General features: G+C 41.2%; 6 protein-coding genes across 10 annotated transcripts; 3 read left to right on the top strand and 3 right to left on the bottom strand.

Annotated features, from left to right (window-relative positions):
- Positions 1 to 319: 319 nt before the first annotated feature.
- Positions 320 to 19,869, bottom strand: Vrp1 (Verprolin 1). Of its 5 annotated transcripts, none has more exons than XM_015173853.3 (9): positions 19,193 to 19,868; positions 7,730 to 8,123; positions 7,303 to 7,562; positions 6,354 to 6,523; positions 5,675 to 6,079; positions 5,284 to 5,459; positions 4,222 to 4,619; positions 3,003 to 3,330; positions 324 to 1,635 (listed from the first exon to the last, which is right to left on the bottom strand). In XM_015173853.3, the coding sequence occupies exons 2-9, from the start codon at positions 8,121 to 8,123 to the stop codon at positions 1,313 to 1,315; spliced, it is 2,454 nt and encodes an 817-aa protein (XP_015029339.1). In that variant the 5' UTR covers positions 19,193 to 19,868; the 3' UTR covers positions 324 to 1,312. The 5 variants fall into 5 exon arrangements, with proteins under 5 accessions (XP_032292712.1, XP_015029339.1, XP_002049904.1 ...); XM_002049868.4 differs by lacking the exon at positions 19,193 to 19,868 and adding an exon at positions 12,595 to 12,750 and having other exon boundaries at positions 326 to 1,635; positions 7,303 to 7,565; XM_032436820.2 differs by having other exon boundaries at positions 327 to 1,635; positions 7,303 to 7,565; positions 19,193 to 19,867.
- LOC6627080 (microfibril-associated glycoprotein 4) lies at positions 9,219 to 10,845 on the top strand. Its single transcript, XM_002049869.4, has 5 exons — positions 9,219 to 9,298; positions 9,364 to 9,413; positions 9,474 to 9,536; positions 9,606 to 10,125; positions 10,190 to 10,845. Exons 1-5 carry the CDS (start codon positions 9,279 to 9,281, stop codon positions 10,386 to 10,388), a joined length of 852 nt encoding a protein of 283 aa, XP_002049905.2. The 5' UTR covers positions 9,219 to 9,278; the 3' UTR covers positions 10,389 to 10,845.
- LOC6627081 (microfibril-associated glycoprotein 4) lies at positions 11,343 to 12,510 on the top strand. Its single transcript, XM_002049870.4, has 4 exons — positions 11,343 to 11,532; positions 11,587 to 11,657; positions 11,720 to 12,224; positions 12,285 to 12,510. The coding sequence occupies exons 1-4, from the start codon at positions 11,384 to 11,386 to the stop codon at positions 12,439 to 12,441; spliced, it is 882 nt and encodes a 293-aa protein (XP_002049906.2). The 5' UTR covers positions 11,343 to 11,383; the 3' UTR covers positions 12,442 to 12,510.
- Positions 19,870 to 20,234: 365 nt separating the features above from the next.
- LOC6627082 (shugoshin) lies at positions 20,235 to 21,872 on the bottom strand. The gene is made up of 2 exons (XM_002049871.4): positions 21,387 to 21,872; positions 20,235 to 21,328 (listed from the first exon to the last, which is right to left on the bottom strand). Exons 1-2 carry the CDS (start codon positions 21,810 to 21,812, stop codon positions 20,450 to 20,452), a joined length of 1,305 nt encoding a protein of 434 aa, XP_002049907.1. The 5' UTR covers positions 21,813 to 21,872; the 3' UTR covers positions 20,235 to 20,449.
- A 326-nt stretch (positions 21,873 to 22,198) lies between these two features.
- mei-S332 (meiotic from via Salaria 332) lies at positions 22,199 to 23,649 on the top strand. Its single transcript, XM_002049872.4, has 2 exons — positions 22,199 to 22,693; positions 22,751 to 23,649. The coding sequence occupies exons 1-2, from the start codon at positions 22,268 to 22,270 to the stop codon at positions 23,630 to 23,632; spliced, it is 1,308 nt and encodes a 435-aa protein (XP_002049908.3). The 5' UTR covers positions 22,199 to 22,267; the 3' UTR covers positions 23,633 to 23,649.
- Positions 23,650 to 24,100: 451 nt separating this feature from the next.
- Positions 24,101 to 26,881, bottom strand: LOC6627267 (Golgi matrix protein 130 kD). Its single transcript, XM_002049873.4, has 4 exons — positions 26,710 to 26,881; positions 25,637 to 26,632; positions 25,071 to 25,583; positions 24,101 to 25,012 (listed from the first exon to the last, which is right to left on the bottom strand). The coding sequence occupies exons 1-4, from the start codon at positions 26,764 to 26,766 to the stop codon at positions 24,293 to 24,295; spliced, it is 2,286 nt and encodes a 761-aa protein (XP_002049909.1). The 5' UTR covers positions 26,767 to 26,881; the 3' UTR covers positions 24,101 to 24,292.
- Positions 26,882 to 27,178: the final 297 nt, after the last annotated feature.

Here is a 27,178-nt window from a genome sequence, read left to right as displayed (position 1 = left end):
CAACAACGATATTGTTTAAACTACACTCTAGCCTTTATACATATTTACATATGTGCGTTTATTGTTATTGTATAAGAAAATCCAACATCTTCAGATTGGGCTACCATCCCGATAAAATGTTTACATCAAAAGATATATTGGCCGGCAGGCGTATGTAATTCACAACAAGTTCAAGTAGCGTTTTCTCGGAGATAATTATAGCAGATGTTTTTTCCCATTGTTCGAAGACCCCTTCATTAGAAGCCTTCAGCAAATCCATTCCAGAAAATTCATTTAATTTTAGAATGTTTTTTTTTTAAGTTTATTTATATGCGAACTTTAAATGCAATGATATTGAATAGAATGTTTATTTGTAATATGCTGGTAATTTAATTCTAACGACGCGACGGCAAAGGTCCAACAACAATGAATTTAATAATAAGTAATTTGTTTAATGTTAGTGAATAATATATTGCCCTAGGGGTTTTAACAAATACATAATATATGGTCGAAGAATGCATACACAAGTAGTTCGAAATGTATCACAAAAAAACAAAATAATAATAATACAAAATAGTTCTAGTTCCTTCTGATCTTGATGCAATATGTATAAACTCTTGCTGACTGTGTGAAATTTGTGAAATGGGATTTCGTTGGAAAATCCTTCGGTTGTGCTTTAATTATTATTTTTCAATAACATTTGTGTGCATGATAGCTTTTAAAAATATATATGTATATATATATGTGTATATATATTAATGTAGGTGTACTTAAAATTTGAATTTGAATTTAACAGTTTCAGTCTAGTAAGATAGGGACAGCGACAGAAACGCGCCTAAATATTTATAAAAGGGTATTCCGTGTTGGTGTTGCCTCTTCGATAATTTGACTAACTTTGGTCTAGATTCAAATGCCGCTAATTGTTATATACAGTATTTATATATGCATATATGTGCGTGTACGCATTATTGTATTAGCCTGGGAAGACACTAAACTAAATGTAATTTGCACCTTAGCTCAACCAGCTTTAACCCAATTAACCCAGTTTTCCTTTCAATTTTTTCGTCACATTTTCTACATCTATTTGTATTTATTTTAAATACACAGTTCTTCTTTTTTCGGGCTATATTTCATACACTTTACAAAGACATTTCAACTTTTGCATTTGCACACACAACTTTACCCATACACACACACACACACACACGCACGCACTCGGACTCGGCACAACACAACGTTAATAAGACACACACCCACACGCAGACTTGCACACATATATACAAAGCATAAACATGGATATCATTTACAGTTATGATTACAGTAGGCTCCCAGATTAATAGACCGTCGAATTGCGTGGCACACTTGGCGCCGGCTGCGATTTTGGACGCACATTGACAGCAGCTGCGGCGCCGCCACCGCCGCCGCCGCCGCTTGCTGCGCTGCTGCCGCCATATAGAAAGCTGGATTGCCTTATCACAGACACTGTAGCGGCAGCCACGCCTGCCTGTGGGGGTGGTGCGGGGGCGCGGTGTTTCTTAAGCGGCGCATAGGCGGGTTTCAGCGCCGTTGGCGCCTTTGCATTGTTGTTGCATGCAGCTGCGCTGTTGTTGTTGTTGTTGTTGTTGTTATTGTTGTTATTTGGCATCGAAGTTGTTTCTGCATTTCAAGCGTGAGCGAGACAGTTAAGTTGGGAGAAAGTGAGAGAGAAAGTGGGAAAGATATATATATATATATACATATGTAGATACAAAGTACGAAGACAGTTTGAAGCGGCGCCTGTTGCTTAGGCAATGGAATTTGTACAAGCAAGCAACAAACACAAATGATAACAGATCAATAAGAAGAAGAAGAAGAAGGAGAAGAAGAAGAGGACCGATCACAAGAATGCGCAGGACAATACAACGCGTGTCAAATGTTGAAGGCTTATCAAGTTCAATTTTCCATTTGGTTTTTTATTGTTCATAATAACTTCAAATAAAACAATAATAATGTGCTTGTGTGCTAAAATTAAATATTCATCAATATTAAAAAAAAAAACAACAACATACGTATTTGTACGTGTGTTTATAGATAAGATATAAGATAATCATATATAAAATAAAATGAAGCCGATTGTAGACAATACATACGACAATACATAAAGTAAAATCATGCGCTACAGAAATACAGAAAGAATGCATGAGGACTTGGACATAATGCAAATTCTAGTATGAGGCTTAACATAAACACACACACACACACACACATACATATATATATATATATGTGTGTGTGTGTGTGTGTGTGTGTAAACATGGGTCTCTATAATAATACATAATATGCGTGTGCTTAGTAATAATATCGCTGTTGCCTTTGCTAACATACAAATCTTGGCATATATATATATATATACTTAACATATATATATATATATATATATGTGTGTGTGTATGTGTGTACAAAGTATGTATGTAAAAAATATGCTTTTAAACAAAATTATGTGGAATAAAGCTATCAACTTTTTATATATTTATATATATTTAACATTTTTAAACATAATCATAAATTGTAACGTTACATTTGATAGCATATGTGTTGTTGTTGTTCTCTCTGTGTGTGTGTGTGTGTGTGTGTGTGTTCGTTTTGTGTGTAGAGGACAATTTAAAATTGCATCGTTGTATATAGTTTTATCTTCTCATCGAACTCAAATGCTACAATATATGTGGTGTGCTTATAATTAATAATAATAATAAAAATAATAATAATAATATTATGCATATCATTATGTAACAGCATTCCGTGTCTGTGTGTGTGTGTGTGTGTGTGCATGTAACAATAAAATTATGTAATAATAACTTTAATAATATTTAATAAACATAATCATAATATGTAATTCGTAAACACGGCGCGTGAGTTTGCTTTAACAGTTGAATCGATCCACACACCTACACCTACACATACATACGCATACGCAAACACAGACACATACACATACACACGTTTACAGACATACTCACATACTTATGCATACATCCTTTACATACCATTGGTTGCCTTAAGCGTGCGACTAGGATAGATTTTTTGTATATTTAGAAACGGAGGCGGCTTCGGAAACTCGGTGACATTATGAAATCTTTTGCCAAACTTTGCCTCCAAATCGATGACCAGTCGACCAACAGATGCGCCCGCGCCCGCTCCCGCTCCAGCTCCAGATCCAGTTCCAGCTCCCGCTGCCAGGCCACCGCTGCTGCCAAAATTGTGCGTCGCATTGGCCATGTGCGTGGGCGGCGTCAGCGGGGCATTTGCCCGAATGGAGGAGTGACGCTGAGGCGGCACTGGAGCCTGCTGCTGCTGCTGCTGCTGGGATCCAGTCTGCGGAAAGTATAACAAGCATTTAGTTGGGCGGTTCTAGAAGGTTAAAGGTGCTAGTCTCGGTTACGCTTCTCTTCGGATTGTGCATCAGCATTCTGTTAGCCTTGAGCCTGTTCAGAAGGCGCTCTTTGATTTGTTGCTAACTGAACGGACAGCCAGCGTTTCACATGCCAAGTGCAGCAGGCGCAGGATATTGAGTTAACAAGCAACAATAACGCAAATTATCCTGCACTTTAAGCACACACAAGCGACAACAAAACGAGCGTGCGATGAGCAAAAATCCGTAACGGAGCTGTTTGGGTCACGTATTACGTGTTGGAAAATCCATAAAGGTACTAAAAAGCTAAACGTAAGTGCGCAGCTGAGAGCAAAGAGCGAGCGCGCAGAGCGCACACCAAAGGAGATGCCTCAAAGAGAGACAGACAGAGAGACATAGAGAGAGGGGGGGAGGAGGGGATGCTTGTTGCGTGAGTGTGTGCCTGTGAGAGGCAGAAAAAGAGAGCGAGAGCGTGACAGAGCACCCCCAACGTAGCTTTTGCACACTGTGCGAAATGTTAGGCTGAGTTTGAGCTTGAATATTCTTAGCAATAAATTGCAATTTTTATTGATTGTTATTCTGATACTAATAATAGTTATTTATTATTATGAAGCTTGGAATTTAAATGCCAAGTAAATCAGTAAAATGAATTGTAAACTGAAGGCCTTTTGGAACGGGATTTTAGATTGCAATTGAAAAATTCATTAGAGATTCGTACCGAGGCAGCTTGCGACCTTTAATTAAGAGTAATTTCTTGCAGTGTAAAATTACTAGGCTTAAGCAGCTGCAACATTCTATCTGGGCTAACTGCCGTTACCTTTGGCATATGCGCCAACTTGTTGTTGGCTACTTACGTGGCTTGACTGTCGCTGCGGGGGCGGAGGCGGCGGGCAGCTGCGGTGGGGCGGCAGCGCTGGCGGATTAATGGGCCCACCGTTCAGAATGATGGGATTGACCTTCTCGCGCATTGTCGCCGACTTCGGGCTGGCGTTAATGCCGCTTGGCGGTGTCGGCGGCGTCGCGCTGCCGCCGACGCGAAACTGATCCCGCAGCGCAGCGACGCTGCTGCTGCTGCTCGAGCTGGAAGGCGGCTGCTGCGACGGCGGCGGCGATGGCGCTGACGTGCTTATCGTCGCGCTCTGCACCAGCGCCGTGTTAACGGCACTGAAGGGCGCCGCAATGCTGCTCAAATTGCTGTTCGAAATGCTGCGCGACGGCGTTGGCGGCGGCGGCGGCTTTACCGAGGGGCGTGCTGCACGTCAAGAATCGAGAAATTAAAAAAAAAATGTTTATACCAAATACATAAATTAATAAATTGTTTAAGCTGCCCATCTATGTTTAATTATACTGAAATCAGTTTTAAGCCCTTGCAGAACGTAAGTATTATAATTAATAGGAACTGTTTACATTCTATAAATTCTGTTAAGAAATTAACAGTACATTACTTTACATTATTCTGTTAAAACCAAATGTTGGTATGGCTATTGGGTACGAGGCGTTGGCAATCGGACAACAAGGATTGCGAGTTCGATTCCAGCTCGTGGCATTAACTTTTTAACTGCTCTTTTTTTAGTTTTTACAATTTTTATTTTTAATAATTTGACTCACATCCCTTTACTTTAAGTGTAAATGGTCGAGCTTATTCCTCAAACACGTTTACTTATAAATCTTTCAAAAGATTTGGACGCAGCTCTATTCCTTTGTTTTCCCCGCAACTGTATTGATTATAAGTTCTAGTTTTTAGCATTCTAAAGTGCTTGTAAAATATTTGAGCTGATGTTAAGTATAAGCAGAATCTTGGACTTAGTTCTTTGTGGAGAGCCCCCCCTTTTGCTATTTGATCTCTAATCTATTCCAAGATTATGATCTATAGTATACCAAGGGCAGATTAATAACAGAATAACATATTTACTTACTCTTTGGCGGATTGGGCGCAGCTCGAATGCTGCCCGTGATGCTGTTGGTGCTGCCGCTGATGCACTCACCGGACTGCAGTAGCATCTGTTGCTGGAGCGGCGCGCGCATTGTGCCAAAATGTTGTTGGGTTGTGGCGAAAACGGGTCCGTTGACGCCGCCAGCAGCTGGTGGAGATCTACGAGAGCAGAGAGCAACATTAACAAGGTGCTGTCGAACAATGAAGTATGCAATGCGATGCGTTAGTAGCTAGCGTGCAGTCGTGGAGCGGAAGTTAAGCTGGAAAACTAAAACCAAGCAGATGTGCGCATCTGTGGCAGTTGCAAACAGCGCAAGCGTTGTGCGGCCAGAGGCCTGTGAAGGCGAGTGAGAGTATGTGGGGCGATGCTATACCTGGGTGACTTCATGCTGTGATGCCGCGCCACCGCCGGCCGCTGATGCCCGTTGGCGAGCGCCAGTTGCTGCAGGCCCGGCGGCTTTGGCGCAAAGTTTGGCTTGCCAAACCCAATGGCCGGCTTCTGTTGCTGTGCTGCGGGCGTTGTGGGCGTGGGCGTGGGCGAGACATTACCACCACCAATTGCTGCTGCAGCAGGACCACAACCAGCACCAGCAGACCCACCACCAGCACCGCCAAACAGTGTTGATTTATTGGGCGCCAAATTGCGCAGAGTTCCCGTTGATGTTGTTGTTGCTGCTGCTGTTCGACTGGAGTTTGTTGCTGTTGTTGTTGCGCTTGTTGTTGTTGTTGTTGTTGTTTTTGTAATTGAACTATTTACAAAACTATTGCCTAACGAGATACTGTGGATGTGTCGGTTCGATTGGTGGAATTGGGGTTTAACCAAAATGCCCGGCAAAGAAACCAAAAACAAAAAAATATGCAAAAATATACAAAAAACATGTACAAAAATTCAAAATACAAAATACAAAATTACAAACATATATAAATATGTTACAAAAAGTTATAAATTAAAAAAAAAAACCATAAGAAATAGTTACACATATCTTGGTGGGACGATCCCGATCGGAAGCTGCCCCATTTTAGAGAGGGAGAGACAGAGAGAGAGAGACTTACCTAAGATTAGCCGCTTTGCTTTTCACGCTCCCGCTGCTGCCGCTCTCCGAGAGCGTGGGCGATGAGGCTTTCGGCTTGGCATTGCCATTGCCATTCGCAGTCGTTGACGTGGACGTGGGCGGCGCCGTACGAGGTATGTTCATGCGGTCCAATATGGAATCGCTGGAGTTCTAACAGAATAGAAAACAATCAAACGGGAAACGGGAAAGGTAAAATCGAATGGGTTACTTGTTGTCTATAAAGTGTTGAGCAACATATATAAATTATTCAATTTAATGATCAGCTAATACAAGTCGGAGATTTGTGATTGTTTATTATATTACGGGAGCTCAAATTGGAAAATAAAAGTCCATGATATCAACTTGGTTAATTAGCGAGAAAAACAGGAGGAATAAACATTGCAAGTGATATTTTAGAGACCAACAGATGTTGCTGTAAGTTCTATTAAATACTAAAACGTCTCTGGTTATGGAATCGGAATACAATGTAATCAAAGAATCTTTGGATACTCTTCAGGCAAGCGAGCTCCAACTAAGTATTCATGTTCGAGCTACTACTCGAACTTGTACTTGTGATTGTTTGCAACAGAGTTAAAGACCTATTTTTATTCAATGTGGAACAGTTCGTAGCACTTGGATGACTAAATAGATTTTTATAGGATCGAAATATTATGCTATTTCATAACATAATTTTCTGATACTCTTTAGGCAAGCGCTATCCAACTAAGTATTCATGTTCGAGCTACTACTCGAACTTGTACTTGTGATTGTTTGCAACAGAGTTAAAGCTCTATTTTAATTCAATCTGCGATAAGACACGCACTCGGATGCCTAAATAGATTTCTATATTCTATACTCGCTGTTGAAACTTCTTGTCGCTGTAGTTGGCTCTATTAATAAACTAATCGCAGTGGCTTTTCTTTGTGTGGGTCTCCACTCGCGTCACTCACCTTTGGCGGCTGCGGTGGTGGTCCGCGATTTGTTCTCAGATTGGCTTCGGTTGCATTGATATGTGTGCTGTTGCATGTTGCCTGCGGTTGCGATTGTTGCGGTTGTTGTTGTTGTTGTTGCTGTTGCTTCTGACGCTTCAATGTTAAATGCTTGGTGAGCTCCGCATTAAAGTCCATGGGTCCATTGTTGCCGGCGGCGCTGGGGGGGCTGTTGCTGCGCGTCGCTGCTGTTGCTGCTGACGGCGCTGCCGCTGTCGGTGCTGCTGTAATTTATGATTGTTGTTGTTATTATTAATATTATTATTGTTGTTGTTGTTGTTGTGCGTGGGTGTGCGTCCAAATATTCAAAGCGGAAATCAATTGAGCAACAAAACACACTCAATGTTCATTTGCATAAGTGATATATATATATTTTTTTTTTACTTACCACGAACGCCATTGACTGGCTTCAGTTTTGGCATCTGCGACAGGCCTTCGAAAAGGCCACCCAATTTGGGCGCTCCATTGCTGTTGATGTTGTTGTTGTTGCTGCTGCTGGTGTTGTTGTTGAGCGTGCGCTTCGAGGCGGCTGCCGCTGCAGAGCCGCCGCTGCTGCTGCCGCCGCCGTCGCCATCGCAAACACGTCCGGACAACGCCGGGCCGCTTTTGTCAACTGTGGCCGTTTTGCGCAGCTTGGTGCCCTTCTGAATGGAGCTAAGTAGCGCGGAGCGCGGATCAGCACCGCCTGCTCCGCCGCCGCCGCCCAGCTTTAGTCCGCCCATAGCCGGTGGTGGCGGCGGGCCCGGCGGTGGCGGTGGTCCGGGTGGTGGGGGTATGGCCATCTGTAAGTAAACCAGCGCAAATATTAGAAGCAAGCAGTGTGAATAGTTAAAGCCAGGCGTTGGTTAAGGATTACTTTCTGGCAGTGCGTGCGTCGAAGTAGACGCATTTTGGGCTTTCCGTGGTTTCTGTGCCCGGCTCGGACTCAAGACTGTGACTGTGACTGAGACTGAGGCCACAGACTCGAGACGCGCTCGAGCCAGCAGCAACTGTCGCCTCCCACACACGTTTAATAACTCAGTTTCTATACTTATTATATTTATGTATGCCCGTCGTTTGTTTCTTGTCTTGTCTTTTTTTGTTGTTTCGAGATTGACGCCTCGATAAAACAAAATAAAATCCAAGCGCAAACAGCGCGTAAAATGAATGCCAGACCCGCACAGTTTGGCAGGCATTGGGCGAAGCTCCCACAGAATCCACAACAAAGCCCACGTGCCATTGCCACAAGCTCATACATCATTGTCTATGTATCTGTGTATCTGTGTGTGTGTGTATGTACATACTTATATGAATACACGAATGCAAATGATACTCAAAATGATGGCTAATGCTTTGCATTGACCTGTGGTCATTAACATAAAATATTTTTAAGCATTGTCGAAATAAACAACTGAATGATTTAAACGATATCTGTCCATTGCGACATCTACACCCAAATAAGAATATTTTTAGATAAATATTATATAATATGACGGACAAATATATTATACCCTTTTTACCCATTTCATCATATCAACTGCAGGTTCGCCCATACCTAGCCGCGCTCTCGAAGCTTCAACTTGTTGGGAATTCTAAGCGTGTTGGGAATTATAAGCAGCAAAGCGAACATGAATTAAACGGATGTAAGGATATAACTTTAAAGCTTGATATTACATTGATTCGTCCACTTCATTCGTTACATTGACAGCTTTTAAATACCTCACCCAAAATCAATATCAGCCTTACAATTATCCCTGATCTTGATACCAGTGACCTTTCATTTTATTAGCAGCTGATAAGCGCTGATAACGAGACCTGAAAACTGTGTCAATTGCAAATAACAAATGACGAGAAAATTAAAAGCTGTTTGAGTGCATTTTATAGCAATTGAATAGTTATTGACATGGAGCTCTTGGGAACGGTCAATTTAATTTACATTTTATGTCTCATTAGCTGCTATGCCGCTAACAATGCAAGGGTAAGAAAATTGTTAGCTGCACTTCACTTTAATATTCAAATACAATCTAAATACAATCTGAACAGTGTCAAGATCTGGAAACTATGCATGATACGGCACAAAAGCTGCTTTCAAGGTACGTAGAGAGAGAGTTATAATTGCAATGTTTTGCCAAACTCATTTATTTAAAGTCTAGAAGAGCAGTTGGAAGCACTCAAAGGATACGAAGCAGCTGATGTTTCCACTTCCCGTAAAGATGGTAAGTATGATAGATTGTTAGATTTACAGACTTAAAGCTTCTCTCACTTGAAAAAATATTAACCCATAGACAAAACGTATCCCACATCCTGTTTGACGTCCCATTTCAATGCAAGTGGCGTCTATATGATACAGGTGCCGGGTCTGGCACCGTTTGCCGCAGCGTGCGATAATTGCTTTGCCGGATACGGCTGGCTGGTCATTCAGAGGCGACTGAATGGCAGCCTAAACTTCTATCGCAACTGGCAGGAGTATAGGGACGGCTTTGGGGATCTTTATGGCGAGTTTTTTATTGGTCTGGAGAAACTGCGTGCCATCACAGCTCTGGAGCCCTTTGAGCTGTACATTGTGCTCGAGGATTTCGATGGAGAGACACGTTTTGCCAAATTTGATGAATTCGCGATTGGCAACGAAGAGGATTCGTATGCACTCAATGTGCTGGGCACCTACTCGGGCAACGCGGGCGATTCGCTGCGTAGTCATCGGAAAATGAAGTTCTCCACCTACGATCGGGACAACGATCGCGAGTTTGCCAGAAACTGCGCCTTTTTGCACGTGGGTGCTTGGTGGTATAACAGCTGTGTGGACAGGTAACTTGCATAGATTGGCACCTCATGGTGTATGACTTATGTGTTGTCTCCTGCACCCTCACAGCAATCTCAATGGACAGTACATGGAGGGCGGCAAATACGAGGAGAAGCTCTTCGCGCGCGGCATGTGCTGGCGGGCCTGGCGTGGTCACAACTACGGCTACAAGTTCACCCAAATGATGATTAGGCCCAAGTGCCGAACCTTTCCAGCTTCCTTTAAAGGCAACAAGGTCTCGCAGCAGAAATGTGACGCGATCTCTTAAGTCTTGATTTGCATGCGCGGCTCAACATTAATTCCGGACTTGTCACAGAATATGGCTACATAATCTTCCACTTGATTAATATGCGGAATACGCATATGTCGAGTCCCAAATGATTAACAAATATATTTCAAGCATTTTATTTCCTGGGTATACTAGTATATCTATATGAATAAATCTACCCTGCATTCATATTTTAGATACATTCAGACGACATTCATCAAACCCGCTATAAAAACTTGACCTATGTTTTTACTTGTCGAGAATACGAATTTCTAGAGGCAAGCAAATGGAGATACCCTAGAATAGATTTTTGACCTAAAACCATGTATCAAGTCAAGCTTTAGAGACTTAATGATTTGTTTTTCGTTCATTTAACCTTTGACCTTTGTATTTATCATCTATCATTTCACAAAAAGAAACGTCTCAAATGAATTTTCACAAAGATCTTGGAAAATGATTTCAGAGCTGTTCGATTGGTAAATTAATAAATTTCATGCCATCGTTTTTCGTCAATTTTCCACTGTTGCGGGTGGAATTTCCATAAACAGAAATACGAGGGAAACACGTAGTTTATATATATGAAAAACATTTTCATTTCAATAATAATTTCCTAATCAAGCTCGACAATTATGTGCTCTGCTTTCTTTTCGCATATCGAGCAATGTCGCTTGTATAGATTTAATACTATATCATATGAAAGAATTCCTTTTGCTTAAAAAATATTCGTTTATGAAAATGAGATGAGTTGCCCAAGTGAATGACTCATTGAGGCTATTTGTGTATGGAAATCAGAAGCTTATCTTGTTAACAGGTTCGTAATACTAAGCATGAATAAAAATGTTCAGCCTAAAGTAGAAAATAGTATACCTCGTGCCCGCCGAGTCTACTGGGTACAATTGTAATCAGAGCAATTAATTGATTCGAATGTACTAAATGATTTACAGTTTAGTCTAGATTGCGAGATCAGAGAAGTAATACATAAGATCGTTGCATACATGAATTGCAGAGTTGGAATAAATTTACTTTTGTTACTCTCGTGGAGCATCATTAAAGCGGAGGATCTTACAAATGATGGAGATGGAGCACATCCTGCAAGAGGACAGTTGGGAAAACTTCACGAAAAGGCTGAACAGCTTATTGCAAGGTTTATTGGGAAAAGGCTTACCACTTTATATGCTATAGTTATTTAATCTTACAGTCTGAAAGTGGAACTCAGCCAGTTGGGAGCCAGTTTAACTACAGCAGCAACTGCGAAGACTAAGCAGACAGGTAAGGCGAAATCTCATAGCTACGGCACCCCTTATATACACAGTTTATCGGAACATCTCTAGGTTATCCGCCCTCCTGCCTGGCGGCAATGATTAACACGGATGGCATACACACTGTTCGGGTGGCGGGTCTGGAGCCTTTTCCGGTGGCATGCGATACCCGTACGGCTGGCGCCGGCTGGACAGTCATCCAGCGTCGTCAGGATGGCAGCGAGAACTTTTATCGCAGCTGGGCCGAATACCGGGCCGGATTTGGCAATCTGAGTGCTGAGTTCTTTATGGGCCTGGAGCCGCTGCACCTTATGACGCATGCAGAGCCCTACGAGCTGTACATACACCTGGAAGACTTTGACGGGGAGACGCGCTATGCCAAATACGATAGGTTCGTCGTGGCCAACGAGTCCGATTCGTATGCCCTGAGCGGATTGGGCAAATACACGGGCGATGCCGGGGATGCGCTGAGCTATCACGTGGGCATGCCGTTCTCCACATACGACAACGACAAGACCCGTAACCGCTGCGCCCTGACCTATGTGGGTGCCTGGTGGTACAATTCCTGTCAACATAGGTGCGTATTTTTTGGACATTTTTCCAGCCAACTTCTTCCAGGACATTGTGCCTTTTGCAGCAATTTAAATGGCCAGTACGTGGAGGGCGGCAGCTATGAAAGAAAGCTATCGGGCCGGGGAATTTGCTGGAAGAGCTGGCGGGGCTACGACTACGGCTACAAGCTGACACAAATGATGATAAGGCCAAGGTGCCGAGCAGCTTCAACGGCCGCCTGAGGCCATCGATTTTTTTATTTATTAGTATTTAGCGTTTGCCATTAAATTATTGATCGATTTGCCGTTGAATCATGCATCGAAAGATCTTGATCAGTTTTAAAGCTTTTCAGTACTTTATTTGTTTCATCGTTATCAACAACACTTTTTATTTACGTTTTGATTATATTTGGCTCTCTTGTTGTCTCTCACGTTGTTGCCGCGACGTTTGCTTTTGTTTTATGTATAAATTTCGCTGGCGCTCACAACATTTACAAGAACAATAACAAAAACATTAACCGTTAAGTGTGCGTTGCGCTCAGCTCGCGAGTCGAAAATCAACTGAAGAACAACGGCCGCGCATGCGACGCCAAAGCGGAGAGCGTCAGCAGCACAGCACAAGAGAGAGAGAGAGGGAGAGCGCTTGAACAACGCGTCAAGCTTTGAGGGGGCACAGGCGAAAAGAGAGCAGACCAAGCAATTCATAAAATTAGCTGCTAAGGTCGACGCGGACGCAGCCAGAACTAACCGAACTAACCGTCGAGTCAACGTCGCTGTGACGTCACACATTTTCGTTGTCGCCGTGTGATCGAATGCAGCGCAAGCCACTTGGACAAAGACAAGATACGAATAAAGAAAAAGACAAAGAGAAAGACAATACAAATAGCAAAGAGAAGCCGCAATGAAGACGACGCTGCAGCAACCGCATTTCAGCACCTGACGCTGACAAAACGCTGATGAACGGTCAGCGCAAAAACTGTTTAACTGTATCTCTGGGCCACTGTATATATACATATGTGTGTGTGTGTGTGTGAAACGTGCGAAATAGTTGCAGTCTTGCTTCAGACCTGCTTGAGTCATTTACTAGCACAGTGGGGCGAATCAGGGCGATTGCATGGCAGTTGCCACTGTGCCGTGCGCACTGGAAACTCCTTAACAGCCAGGCATGATTCATGCTTCAGCTTAATTCAGTCGCTAGACGGCGAGAGACGCTGACAGACGGGAAGACGCTTAATTGAACAGCTGCTAAATGGCCGCTAGCTGCTGACAATGATCGCAATGAGCAGAGCACTGACAACATTCATCTCAAATTAAAGTGAGCAACGTATTTAGTCATCCAGCGCATTTGCATAAATGTTAAAACATACATGCGCACATATGTATGCATGTAAATGTACTTACCTCATACGAGATATGTGCATACATTAGAATGTTTTGCAAGATAATATACGTTCCATAATTGGAGGATGCGTGTTTTTAATAGTGAAAGATTACGAGACCACAATAAATTTAAATCGAAAAGAGGTAATTTTTTAATTCATTTTATTTACCTATATAAACAACAACTACCCATAAGTATTCAATTATTTTTTCGTTCTCCGAACCGTTTTTGAATCTACGCGATTTTACTATCATCTTAAGTATAGACAGTAGGAGCATTCGTTATAATAGACTACCCTAATTTCAACTTCTAATCTTATAGCTAATAGCATTTAATACATTTCAGCAAGACTTTCTTTCGATACCTAGACATTTAATTTATCAGTTCCCATTTAAATTTGAATGGGACTGATAATAAGTATTTGTAACTTTAAAGAATTTACAGTATAAGTAAATATTTGTGTTTTGTCATATCTAAGTTTACGCCAGCTCGGAGCCCAGAAAGTAACATCAATTAAAAAGCGCGGAGGGGGGACGTGTGGGGGGACCCACTATTCATGTTTTGATGTTGGGGGCGTTTTGCGGCTTGGAACTTACGCAATGTTTGCGGTGTATTGTCTTACAGACGAGGAGGAGGAGGAGGCCCGCAAGCGACCACAAGGGCCGGGCGTGCATTTCAAATAGGCGTGTTAACACTTAACACACACTTTGACTTGCATAACGGCAATGGATATTCGTTTTTGACAGGGAAATCAATTTAGACGCGTTTCGCGGCAACATTTCCGGAGAGAAGCCATCGCATGAACCGAAAACGTAGCGTCTGGCCACAAATGCGTGCCGTAATGATTTGCGAAATTGAATTTGATTTTATGGACATACACACCCTCTAACAAGAACATTCGCTCGGCCGTATTTGGGGCAATTAACTTGATGACAGTTTGGGTCAATCGAGGAGTTAAAAAGGGTGGGGCAAAGTGGCATTTTATTGTCACAAACGCGGCAACACACCTTCGAATGCGTTAATTGAATAGGTGGGGAATCGCGAGCCAGGATAAAACAGCAATAAACTCATTCGAGTTGACCGATTTTCCCCTCTGACCTGTGAGTCATTCCGTAAACTAACCAAAGCACATCAATTCAATGCTCTGTCTTGAAGGAATGCCAGTGTCAGCCAGTCTAATCCCAGTCAATGAACTTGAACTGCCAGGCGTTATCAAATTGATATTACCCGATAATACATAGAACATATAGAGCGCGCGCTTCTTACCCAAGTAAAGGCTCTTTTTCAAATATCGCCAGGTATTTTTGCTTATGCACTGCGAAACGATAAGTTTGTCGTCTTTCAGATAAGATATAGCGAATATACAAATGCCTGGTGCCTAATGCCTTTAAATTTCCAGTAAATTATTTGCCATGAGTCAGAAGCTCACAAGAAAAACCCTAAATTGTGGACACGCGTTTATTTGGCACATTCCGATCACATTTGCAGAAGTGAATAGAAACTTTACGTATTCTTAAGATCGGACTATTCGATTGGCTGATTAATCCAGCATGAGTACAAATCGTTTATTGAAATTCAAACACAATAAACTGAATCGATTTAGATTTCCATGCAAACTTTTGTCACCTTTCCGAAATAGAGACTTTCCCATATAATAAAATACATTTTTATCCTTAAAACCTTATGAAGATCGAAAAATAATTATGAAAGTTATTCAATAATAAAGTGAGTTATCATCTTGGAACTTATATTAATATATATTATATGATTTGATGAATTCAAATCGTGATCCTTTAAACCAAAATATTATATTGACTGAGAGTTATCGGGGATTTGCTAGTCTAGCAAACATACTCACAATAATATTATGCAAGATTATGCAATTTGTTCAAGTTGTGCAAACGAGAGATCTGAGTTAGACTTTGCAACAATAGCTCAAGTCCAATGTTTCCTTATTTGTATTTAACAAGGAAGAATGCTTTTATCGAGAGTGCTTGATTGGATAATATCCCATACCCTGCTGCCATAGGATCGGTCGATCAGTCAAAAATTAAGTTCATCTTGCTCAAAGTGCGTATTTAGTATGTTTCCTGAATATGAGCCAAATCTGTTCAGTCAAAAATTAGTCTCTAAACTTAAATAAAAATGAAATAATAATAATGTACGAAAGACACAAGATTTATTACACTCGAAACCGGTTGGTTTTAATACGGATTAAATAATAAAATCATGAAGTGTCAACAATAAACTTTCGCTTTCAATTTCTTTTCGTGTCTGTCTGTAGTTTTTGGGGTTTGTCTTGGCCAACGGCCAGCGGCTGGCATTGGCTTCCAGAGACAGTTTACAGTTAATTAGCATTTCAATGACTTTTGGGCTAACAATTGTAAAAACTGAACGTCGTGCTATTTAATTGAAATTCCAAATGAATCGCAAATGATAATAGTATGTGACCGCAGTGCAAAACATTTTCAGAGATGAAAATAAACAAATGGGGCATTTGCACCTAAATGCGCCGCCTGCTATGACATCAGAGCAATATATACATATGTATATATATATATATATATATAAATATTTATTATGCATATATATCCGAAGATCGAGGTTTATATGTACAACACGTACGTAAAGCAAGAATTTTTGTTTACAATAAGTAAGCACATATCTGAGATCATTTAACAGACAGCATTGAGAGCGAGCGAAGAGAATATTATCAATGAAACTTGAAAAATTGATGAGCAATCGCGGATTTTGCGTATAATTTAAACAGGATGAATCACAAAAAAATAAACTGAAAGTCATTAGACGTTGAAAGAGTACGCATTTCCAAAGTTTCAGAATGAATCCCAATCATGAGATGAAAAATATTTAACCATTAAAATAGAGTCTAATGTTCATTGATAAATATTGCCATGTTTTATTATTAATATTATTCGCTGGAAAGGGTAATATAATAAATATAATTTAGATGTATCTTAGCCAGTTGACGAAGTTAATCGATATCCTATACAACTATAAATCTATCTAAGCTAAATAGTTTTTAAGAATCTCAATATTATATATAAATTAGTTTTATGGGAATTAATTTAAGTGTAAGTTAAAGATCATTTTGATCTCTTTATGAAGTATTTTCTCTATCGAGATAATAATGATATTTAATAATTGTAATCTATATTCCACGCATCCCTTGAATTCAGTATGCATTATACTCAACCATATTCTCTTACAACAACAACAACAATGGCAATAGTAATAACAAAGTGGGGCTCATTGTTGGGTTTATTAAAATGCGGTTTCCAACACCGTCGCACAATACTTAAATAACTAATGCAAAATATTGCAGCGTTGACATGGGCTCAATGACAACAACGGTGTTGAGTTCACTTTGGGTTTTGCATGTAGCACAATAACACGAGGAGCAAACAATGATGTAAACAATCAACATTTCAATGAGTCACCAATCTCCATGCGAATTGAGGAAGCGAAAGGCACAAAATTGTTTGTTTTTTATACACTCGATATCTGAGAGTTTAGTAACTATGACATTCAGCTAAAAAAAAAAACAATAGTGTTTAAAATTCTGCACACGATCTGCCGAAAAATGCTCAACTATGGAATATTATATCCCTATTTAATTGAAAATTATGTACTTATTATCATATATCATTCTAGCCAATTTCATTCTTGCATTCAAGGGTATGTCAACATTATCATACATCATTCAAGGCAATGTCATCCTCGCAGGGTATTTCAACTTCGATTTACACGTTTTATATATAAGTTTTTACGAGGGCTTTTTAATGATTCAGAGCAGTTCGGTGCGCATAAGGAAATGCATATTATGCTGCATAAATCATACGTAGCAGACGTGCCAATGAAATTGAACGGCAGCTCGAAAAGTATTGCATTTTCGTGTTTTACAACACTTGACGAATGGCCGCTTACAAGGTTGCAATCTGAATACCATTGTCAAAACTGCAGGCACGCTATCTCAGCCTCTCTTGCCGAGTGTGTTTATGGTGCATGTGTGCGGGAGAGTAGCGGGCGAGAGTAACGGATTGCCAACAATAGAAAATGTTGACATGCCTTGCATGCTCCTCCCCCCACCATGAACTGGTCGCCCAAATGACATTGAACTCGAGTATGTCTGCAGTTTTCGCACAGTGGCATTATATAACATAAAGTACTTTTTACCTTCCACAATAAGTTCCTTAAATGGAAATAGTCGACTCTGGGATAAATGTTATATAAAAATGTGTCATACTATATTCCAGTTATCTGTAGTTCGAGTACTTATGCACCCACACACATAAAAGCAAACTTATCGAAACCCATTTAAACATTCTTTATTGACCCACGGCAGTTTGCAAAGGAAATACCTGGCAATAGAGTTCAATAAATGCAATCAGTGCCTTCTAAATAGGTCTGTGTTATGCGATCTCTTCTTCTAGCGTCGGGGTTTAGAGAAACGTTGACATGCTAATTATTCTTTAGAGCACACACACACACACATAACTGTTGACGGATTCTTTCGAGTGTTATATTGTTCATGTTTTTAGCGGCAGGTTCGGTTCAATGCTCTCATCATACATACATATGTACATGTATTTACTTTTGTGCGAGTATTTTCGCGCCTAGCCCAACTTAAAATCAACCCCTGCACGAAGGCAATTGCAATTTGCCAGTAGCGGGGCGCATTGCACTCTTTGTAGGTCAGTGCTGGGCCCATTTGTTTGTTGTCAGTCTGTTGTTGTTGCAGGTGCAACGTTTTGCTTAATGTGATTAAAACAAAATGACAAATGACAAAATGACAGACGAACTGATAAAAATCAAAGCAAGTTTATTGCACCACAACTTATTACAGGCTACCCGGCTGATCGTGCCGGCAAATTACAGATTCGTTATTGCGAAGGTAAACACATTAATTTAAAAGCATTTAAATCTTAATTAACACAACAAATACGAAACTTTTTGCATTGTTGCGTGCATGTTGACTAAAATGATCATTAAGAAACTTAATGCAAGAAAATCTTACCAAAAATATTACATTTGGGAGGCATAATTGTTAATTATAATAAAATGTTGACGAATATTTAAAAAATATCAATTAGATTGGCAAAAAGCAAAAAGCTCTTGAACTGATACGTCTAGTTGAAGTGTGTGCATGTGTATGGGAAAAGTATTAGGCACATACATACATACACACGTATATGTATGTACATACACACATACATATGTATATTACCGTCCAGTTGCAGATAAGATATCGGAGCGACAAACTGCCCAGAAACGGCAACGATCAATTTGCATGGTTCGTATCGCATCTAGCAGTTGGCATACATTATGAACTCACTATTTTGTGGATTTGGAAAGATTTACATAACATGTAGCCCACATATAACATATATGTATATTTATTTATCTATATGTCATGTCTGGTAAAACTGGTGAAGACGAAATGGCAGACAAATCAAAAGCTATCGATAAACTGCAAGGGAAGACAGACAGTCGGTTATCGATATCACTTGAGACTTTTTTCTTACTTATTTGCTTAAAGTGTGAGCTGCACATATAAAATACTCTTAAAACAGGTTAATTTACAAACAAACTTACCTTGAAGCGGTTTGACAGCTGATTCGTTGTTGTTGTTGCAGCGATTATTCTCGATGTCGTTGGTGTTATAAGCGCGAGGCGAAAGCCTTCACTTGCACTTGACGTTTGGATTCTGCGTCACTTTCGATCTTAAATTTCTATTAACGCAAACAAAGAGGCTAAAAATTAAACAATTGCGGCGCAATGAAACAACAACGTAGCAGACGCATGCCCGAATGTTTTTGTTGCAGGTGGGCGAGGGCTGGTTGCGCGGTCAGCAATTTAAGAAGTTGTTTTGCTTGTCCGAAATCCACTGTATAAATTTAATATGTCCGATTTATATAAAAATGTAAATGTAAATAAAATTTCCTAGTAAATGTGCCAAAAAAAAAAACGTAGAAACTAAGTTTGATTAATAGACACATACACGCACACACACAAGCGCATACACACACGAGCAACTTGGGACTGAGAGACTTGTGCTTTCTCTGTCCGCTGCATTAACAATTAAGCGCACTTTGCATTGTATGCCATTAAGTTGATTGAGTTTTACGCTTTTTATGCATTTTTTATGTTTGGCCGGTTGCTGGACATCGCGATTCTGCTGGTGTTGTTGCTTTGCATTTGTTTTTGCAGGCGAATATTAGAAGGCAGGATAGATTGTTAGCAAATACAACCATGTAACACTAAAGATTTTGGCGGCGGCACAACTGATATCGATAGGCAATAGTAGTGCGCGATGATTTTTAGCCGATGTCTTCAATAAGTGTTGGAAACCAGAAAATTACGATTCTCAGGAAAATACTTATATTGCATTAAGGTACTCCCTTAACAATATACTTACCAGCTTTAAATTATTATACCTATTCATTTATTTTGTTTTATATTTACTTTAATTGACTCTGACTGACTGAATGATTGGTGATCAAGGCACAGCATTAACTTGTGCTGACGAGAGTTAAAAAATCTTTTACGAATTTTTGTTATATATCCAATTGTTATATATCCATGACACATTCATATATACCTAAATGTCATTTGAAATGGGTGGAAAAAAACTCTATTTATATTATTTACAGACTATTTTATTAAAAGACAATATAAACTTAGACACAGTTTGCATAATTGCTTTTGCCAATGTATTTTATAATCAACATATTTTACATTTGTAAACCGCTATAAAATCCTTCAAAGTATCTTCCTGGCGATGGTTCTCTAAGGAACGCAGAATGCTTACAAGTGAACTCATTTTTTTGAATATCATTATTAAACTAATTATTATTTGGTTAGTGCCTCATTTCGCATTTTGGAATTTAATTTAGGTTCCTTAAGCGACTTGGGCCGACAGCTACGACTGGGACGACCAGACAACGAGCAGTCAGTACTAGACTGATCCGCCCTGCTATTTGTGCTGTTTGTGCGTTTGGGTTTCGCCTTTGCAGAGGCAGGTATCCAATTAGTAGTTTCTTGTTCTCGCCGTGGTGTGCTGCTATCGCCTGGTCGATTAGATATTCCGTTGAAATTGCTAAAGTTTAATTGACTACGGCGTGGCGTTAGTGCTGGCCCCGCATTTGGAGAGGGGCACTGAATTATCACATGCATCGATGAACTCGTTTGAGCAGCCAGTCTTACGTGTTCTATGCTTGGCTCCAGACTGTCGCTCTTAGTGTCATTTTTGTGGACACGCGATGATCTACAGTGCGCTGATGTAATCCTTTGGCTATCCGTAAGATAACTTTGCTGGAAATCACATTTTGCATGCTCTATGCTTGGATCTTTCATAGTGTTCTCAGTCTCATCTTGCGTGGATGGCGCTACACAATGTGCTTTTGTGATCTTTAGACTGGGAATCAGACTATCTGTTTTGTTGGTCAAATCGCGCAGAGGCAACGGGGAGATCTCCATGCTGCTGCTCGAGGCCCTTAGTTTCTGTGTCTCATGCAATTTAGGTGACAAGGACAAAGTGTTATCCTCACTATCGCTCTCTTCAATAATAGAATACATATCAGCGACTGGCGTTGGAGACACCACCAACTTGTCTGGTGAAGCAGCAACTGATGTACCTGCTTCTAGGAATTCGGGCGAGTCCATGTTTCCCTGCAGCTCTACCAAGTGCCGTGGTTCTGGTGTTTTCCTGGCGATTACCAATGTTTCTTTCTAAAATACAAAGTTAAATGTTATTTTGTTTCCCAATTATCCTTATCCAACTACTTACTACAGGACTCGACTCTCTGATTTCCTCATGGCTAGTGACACTACAAGAACTTAGACTTCGACTCCGACTTCGTCTTGTAGGTGATACGGCCAGACTTCTTTGAAGCAGGGCGCTGGAACGGCGCAACACGGAACAGGCTTGGCTACTACTGTAGTGGCTGTGCCTAACATTATCTGATGCCGCTGAAGTTCGCGTTGTAGGATAATCACTGTTTCCGTCCAAATTCACATCTAGGGAGTTCATGAATGTCCTGAGTGCGCACTTCAGTTTGTTTTCGTTATACTGTGCGTCGGCCAAACGCATTTCACGTTCTTCTAGCAACTGCCTTTGGAGGTATACCTCGACTTTACGCAATTCTCCAATAGTTATTCGTTGCTTCTGCACCTGATCCATCAATTCAGCGTTTATTAATTTGTACTGCTCCATTATCCCATCAATATAAATACACAGCGCCAGGCAAAGACTATTTTGAGTTTGGCGTCGATGCTTAATGTGGCATCGATTATTACACAAATGCGTTATCGAAAATGGACGGTGTGTACGATATTTATTATTATTTTACCTATCGATATTGTCCTCATTTGTTTTCTTTTTTTATTATTATTTAAAACGGCCATAGTTTACTTTATTTGACAGCCGCCTATGTTTTTAACTAGTGTGACATTATCTATATTGTGATTACTGAGTCAATAACACACATTGTGTATGCATATTGCAGCAAAATAACCGACAGTGACTCAAATTAATTATCGCTTTTATAACAATGTCGGCTTTCAATAGAATCGGTAAGTACTTTTGAGTATTAATCGATGCTATTTCTGGCATCGACGCCAAACTCAAATTGTCTTTCCGTGGAGCTGTGTATTTATTTAAATGGCATAATGGAGCAATACAAATTAATAAACGCTGAATTGATGGATCAGGTGCAAAAGCAGCGAATAACTATTGGAGAAATGCGTAAGGCTGAGATATTACTGAAAAGGCAGTTGCTGGAAGAACGTGAAATGCGCTTGGCTGAGGCACAGTATAACGAAAACAAACTGAAGTGCGCACTCAGGACATTCATGAACTCCCTAGATGTGAATTTGGACGGAAACAGTGATTATCCCACTACGCGAACTTCAGCGGCATCAGATAATGTAAGGCACAGCCACTACAGTAGTAGCCAAGCTTGCTCCGTGTTGCGCCGTTCCAGCGCCCTACTTCAAAGAAGTCTGGCCGTATCACCTACAAGACGAAGTCGGAGTCGGAGTCTAAGTTCTTGTAGTGTCACTAGCCATGAGGAAATCAAAGAGTTTAGTCCTGTAGTAAGTAGCTGGTTAAGGTAAACCTTTCTCAAAATAACATTTTACTGTTTGATTTAGAAAGAAACATTGGTAATCGCTAGCAAAACACCAGAGCCACGGCACTTGGTAGAGCTGCAGGGAAACATGGACTCGCCCGACTTTCAAGAAGCAGGTTCATCACCAGACCAGTTTCTAGTGTCTCCAACACCACCGACTGCAGTCGCTGATATGTTTTCTATTATTGAGGAGAGCGATAGTGAGGATAACACTTTGTCCTTGTCACCTAAATTGCATGAGACACAGAAACTAAGGGCCTCGAGCAGCAGCATGGAGATCTCCCCGTTGCCTCTGCGCGATTTGACCAACAAAACAGATAGTCTGATTCCCAGTCTAAAGATCACAAAAGCACATTGTGTAGCGCCATCCACGCAAGATGAGACTGAGAACACTATGAAAGATCCAAGCATAGAGCATGCAAAATGTGATTTCCAGCAAAGTTATCTTACGGATAGCCAAAGGATTACATCAGCGCACTGTAGATCATCGCGTGTCCACAAAAATGACACTAAGAGCGACAGTCTGGAGCCAAGCATAGAACACGTAAGACTGGCTGCTCAAACGAGTTCATCGATGCATGTGATAATTCAGTGCCCCTCTCCAAATGCGGGGCCAGCACTAACGCCACGCCGTAGTCAATTAAACTTTAGCAATTTCAACGGAATATCTAATCGACCAGGCGATAGCAGCACACCACGGCGAGAACAGGAAACTTTTACTACTAATTGGAAACCTGTCTCTGCAAAGGCGAAACCCAAACGCACAAACAGCGCAAATAGCAGGGCGGATCAATCTAGTACTGACTGCTCGATGCTTGGTCGTCCCAGTCGTAGCTGTCGGCCCAAGTCGCTTAAGGAACCCAAATTAAACTCCAAAATGCGAAATGAGACACAAAGTAAATAAAGTCTGTTTTTATTGTAGGTCATTCAAGAATGTTACATTCACTCTAAAAGTATGTCATAATCTGATTTTGATTGTTATCCGCGAAGAGTATGCTTAAATTGTTAACGTCTACATATTCTACTCAAATTATCCCTTTGCTTGTAAGCTATTACGTCTACTATGTTTTCGTTTAAGACGACGAAGTGAGTCTTCAGTACATACCGGATCGCTATAGGCCCGGACTTCAATTCTTGAGTGTAATATCTTCCTGTTGTTAAACATGATTAGACTAGCCTGGGATTCGAGCCAGTTTCCCTTTCAAAGATTTAGCACGGTCGAGATATAAATAGCTTCTTTCATAGTTAAGATTTATATTAATCTTTATCCGTTAATTCTGATTTTACATAGATAAAAAAAAAAAACTGAAATTAGCTGATATAAAGCTTGTAAGCAAATATCACAAATTGCCATTAAACAATTGTAACCACATAAATTTTAAATATATTTTATTTTTAGAGCTATTGTAAGCCCCAATTAGTTTGATTATTTGATATTCTTGAAACATATACAAAAGAGTTGTGTATAAACTACAGAGGGCGGTGAAAGCGAAAACGCGATTACGCTGACAAATAATTGCACTTTAAATACAATATGTTAACATTTGCATTTTCGTTGTCTTGTTCAAACAACCTCAAATTTGCCCAGGCAGCAGTTCAAATGATCCACGGCATGTCCAGGCTGTGCCACGTTGGACAAGGAGGTTGGCGACTGTTCGGTATTTACTTTGATTTCTGTTATAATGTCCTGTATTTTGTGTAGTATCTGTTGTGAGTTTTCATTCTCTGTTACGTTTTCGCTTGAAGGTAACTGCGGCTGATCCGATGCGGCGTTACTATCTGTTGCTGGCTGCAGCTGTTCCGCTGGCAGCTCAACGGCCAGTCCCAAGCTTCCCACGAGCTTGTTAAGCGCGTCAATCTTTTCTCGCAACTGTTCACGCTCTGCTTTAAGCAATCGCATCTGCGCGGCTTTCTCATACTCGCGCTGCTTCAGCATGCGCCGTTGTGTCTGATAGAGGGCAATGTATTCGCCAATGGTTTCCGTTTCGCTTTGCAACTGCAACACCAGATGTTCCAGGCTGTGCTTCTCCTCGGTCAGATCCGCGACTTGGCTGATGAGTGTCGTAAAGCGTGACTGAAGTTTCTCCACGGCCTCGGCGGTGGGCAGCAACGGTGTCTCGCAAGTGGACAAGTGTTCGCCGTGGGAATGTTCTGGATGATGGTGATGGTGATGCTCTTCGTGCTTATGTTCAGCATCGTGCTCGTGCACCTCAACAGCGCCTTCTGCTACCTCAGTTTCTGCAGTTGACACGTCTTTGAGATCGTGACTGTGATAAACCTTGGCCTGTAAGTAAAGCATGATTTATTGTTTATACGGCTGCCATCAACTTTCATTCACTTACTTCGTAGTGCTGAAGGCGATCCAGCTGCTGTTGCAGCATAAGCTGCGTGCGCTGAAGTTCGACATTCTCATGCGAGAGTCGTATCATCTCCTCGTCTTTGAATTTGAAGCGTTCTTCATTGGTCTGCAACTTGCGCTCCATATTTGCATAGTTCAGGCGCATTTCACGGTTGGCAAACTCCTCGGCATCTAGTTTATTGACCAAATCCAATTTGTCGTTGGTGAGCTGCACAAAACGTACCTGCAGCTCATCCAGTTGCTGTTTCATGTCCATGTTTTGGCTAAGTGCTCGCGATGCCGCTACTTTATCGGATTCCATGGTGGCCAGTAGCTTGACCTGATCCGGCTGCTCTGTTTGCAGTCGATGCAACTCCTCTTCCAGTTCTGCGAGTTTGATCTCCTTTGACTGCAATTGATCGTCCTGGGATTTGATTTTTAACTGGAACTCGTGTCGCTCAAATTCAAAGTCGCTGATCCGCTCCTTAAGCGCTGTCAGCTCATTTCGTAAAGCCGTCTACAAAGAAATTGTGTGTTTATTATAACCTTTGGTCCAAGCAGATCACTCACCTCTGACTGTTCTTGCGATTGCTGGGATTGGTTGCTTGCTGCCTCCTTGTATTGAGCTTGCAGAGCCAAATTTTTTTGGATATCACGCTCCAAGCCGCTAACATGCTCTACGAGCTGGCGCTCGCGTTCCTTTAGCTCTGCAGTCTCCTCCGCAAGTTCCGCATTGCGTTCCTTAAGGTTCGCCACATAGTTCTGATACTGGACCGCCGCTTGTTCTTTGTCCTGCGTCAGCTGTGTTACCATCTGTTGTAAATCGCGTATTTGCTGCTCGTACATATACTGTGTTTGGGTGAGTGTCTCCACGCGATTGTCCGCATTGACGTTGGACTCGTCGGAAAGTTGACGTATACGCAGTTGTGCCATCTCAAGCTCATTGCACTTGTCTGCGTGCTGCTGTTGTAGTTCATCCTTTTGAGCTTTTAGCTGCAGGAGTTGGGCTTCCAGCTCGCCCAGATGCGCATTTTTATCCTCGATTTCGGCATTTGCTAGTGCTATTTTGTGCTGAAGCTCAGCGTTTTTATTGCGCTGCTGCTCCGCGCCGCGCTGCTGCTCCTGACAATGTTGCTGCATTTGCTCCAACCGTTGCGTAGTCTGGCCATGCTCTGTGCGTAGCTCCTCAAGTTCCAGTTCTCGCTCGCGGCACACATGCCGGCACTTAGTCAACTCCGTATTCAACTGAGCTTTTTCCGCAATCAATACTTGAATTGTTTGCATATTGGTATCGCCTTGCCCGTTGTGGGGCCAAATAGATTGTGCTAGGCTTGGTTCCGGCTCTATGAGCGGTACTGTCTGTTGTGAAAAATATGCAGCCACTCCGGTTGGGGCTGGCGTTGTGTGCTGCTCCAGCGTGTGCTGCGGTCCGCCGCCATTGCTTGAGCTTAAATCACAGTCGGAACGTTCCGACAAATTGCTGGCTATGCTCACTGTCGACGAATGGGTGTTAGTACCGACGTTTTCATCATTGTTGTTGTTGTTACGCTGCTGATACTCTTTCAGCTAAAACAATCATCAAAATCAATACAAGGCAGAGTGTTGGGTGTCCACGTCACGATGTTTTTCAATTTTACTTTTACCTTTTTACGCGCCGCAGCCAGTTTCTGCGCTTTGGCATCTTGCGTGTCGTCCTGCATGGCCAATTGAGCAGCTACAGCGGATCGCCTTTGTGTCGCTTAATTGCCAAATAAAACAATGTTGAATTTAAATGAAAATTGAACTGAAGTAATTCGACAGATAGTCTATCGTATCGATATTTTAGGGATGATGAATAAATATCGATATATCGCAAGTACGGTTCTCAATTAGGTCTACTTAATTTTGAAGGAACCAGTTCAATGTTTTAATTATGTTGTTCACTTGGAATTTGCACAATCAGCTATTATTACAGGCAAAGTTGTCAGGCTGTGCCTAGTAAATAGCTTAAATTGGTTTAAGGTCATTGTCACCTTACATAGAGATCCATTTATAGATTATTAATAAAATTAATAAAGAATAAAAGGTGTAAATAACTAGATCTGTTGAGCTGTTGGAGAATATTTATGAACA

The sequence above is a fragment of the Drosophila virilis genome, chromosome 5 (assembly GCF_030788295.1).
Source record: "Drosophila virilis strain 15010-1051.87 chromosome 5, Dvir_AGI_RSII-ME, whole genome shotgun sequence".
NCBI classification, from domain to species: Eukaryota; Metazoa; Arthropoda; class Insecta; order Diptera; family Drosophilidae; genus Drosophila; species Drosophila virilis.
This window is presented reverse-complemented; position numbering and strand designations above follow the sequence as displayed.

Excerpts from the sequence above, each read along its gene's own strand:
- Vrp1 (XM_032436820.2), bottom strand. The coding sequence starts at position 8,123 with ATGGCCATACCCCCACCACCCGGACCACCGCCACCGCCGGGCCCGCCG. Across the intron at positions 6,524-7,302 it reads CACCACCGCAGCCGCCAAAG|AACTCCAGCGATTCCATATT; the intron begins GTGAGTGACGCG and ends CTATTCTGTTAG. Across the intron at positions 3,331-4,221 it reads CGCAGCGACAGTCAAGCCAC|ACTGGATCCCAGCAGCAGCA; the intron begins GTAAGTAGCCAA and ends TACTTTCCGCAG.
- LOC6627267 (XM_002049873.4), bottom strand. The coding sequence starts at position 26,766 with ATGCAGGACGACACGCAAGATGCCAAAGCGCAGAAACTGGCTGCGGCG. Across the intron at positions 26,633-26,709 it reads TGGCTGCGGCGCGTAAAAAG|CTGAAAGAGTATCAGCAGCG; the intron begins GTAAAAGTAAAA and ends TGATTGTTTTAG. Across the intron at positions 25,584-25,636 it reads AATCGCAAGAACAGTCAGAG|ACGGCTTTACGAAATGAGCT; the intron begins GTGAGTGATCTG and ends ATTTCTTTGTAG.
- mei-S332 (XM_002049872.4), top strand. The coding sequence starts at position 22,268 with ATGGAGCAATACAAATTAATAAACGCTGAATTGATGGATCAGGTGCAA. Across the intron at positions 22,694-22,750 it reads TCAAAGAGTTTAGTCCTGTA|AAAGAAACATTGGTAATCGC; the intron begins GTAAGTAGCTGG and ends TGTTTGATTTAG.
- LOC6627080 (XM_002049869.4), top strand. The coding sequence starts at position 9,279 with ATGCCGCTAACAATGCAAGG. Across the intron at positions 9,414-9,473 it reads GCACAAAAGCTGCTTTCAAG|AAGAGCAGTTGGAAGCACTC; the intron begins GTACGTAGAGAG and ends TTTAAAGTCTAG. Across the intron at positions 9,537-9,605 it reads TTCCACTTCCCGTAAAGATG|ACAAAACGTATCCCACATCC; the intron begins GTAAGTATGATA and ends ATTAACCCATAG.
- LOC6627082 (XM_002049871.4), bottom strand. The coding sequence starts at position 21,812 with ATGGAGCAGTACAAATTAATAAACGCTGAATTGATGGATCAGGTGCAG. Across the intron at positions 21,329-21,386 it reads TCAGAGAGTCGAGTCCTGTA|AAAGAAACATTGGTAATCGC; the intron begins GTAAGTAGTTGG and ends TTTGTATTTTAG.
- LOC6627081 (XM_002049870.4), top strand. The coding sequence starts at position 11,384 with ATGAATTGCAGAGTTGGAATAAATTTACTTTTGTTACTCTCGTGGAGC. Across the intron at positions 11,533-11,586 it reads GCTGAACAGCTTATTGCAAG|TCTGAAAGTGGAACTCAGCC; the intron begins GTTTATTGGGAA and ends TTAATCTTACAG. Across the intron at positions 11,658-11,719 it reads TGCGAAGACTAAGCAGACAG|GTTATCCGCCCTCCTGCCTG; the intron begins GTAAGGCGAAAT and ends GAACATCTCTAG.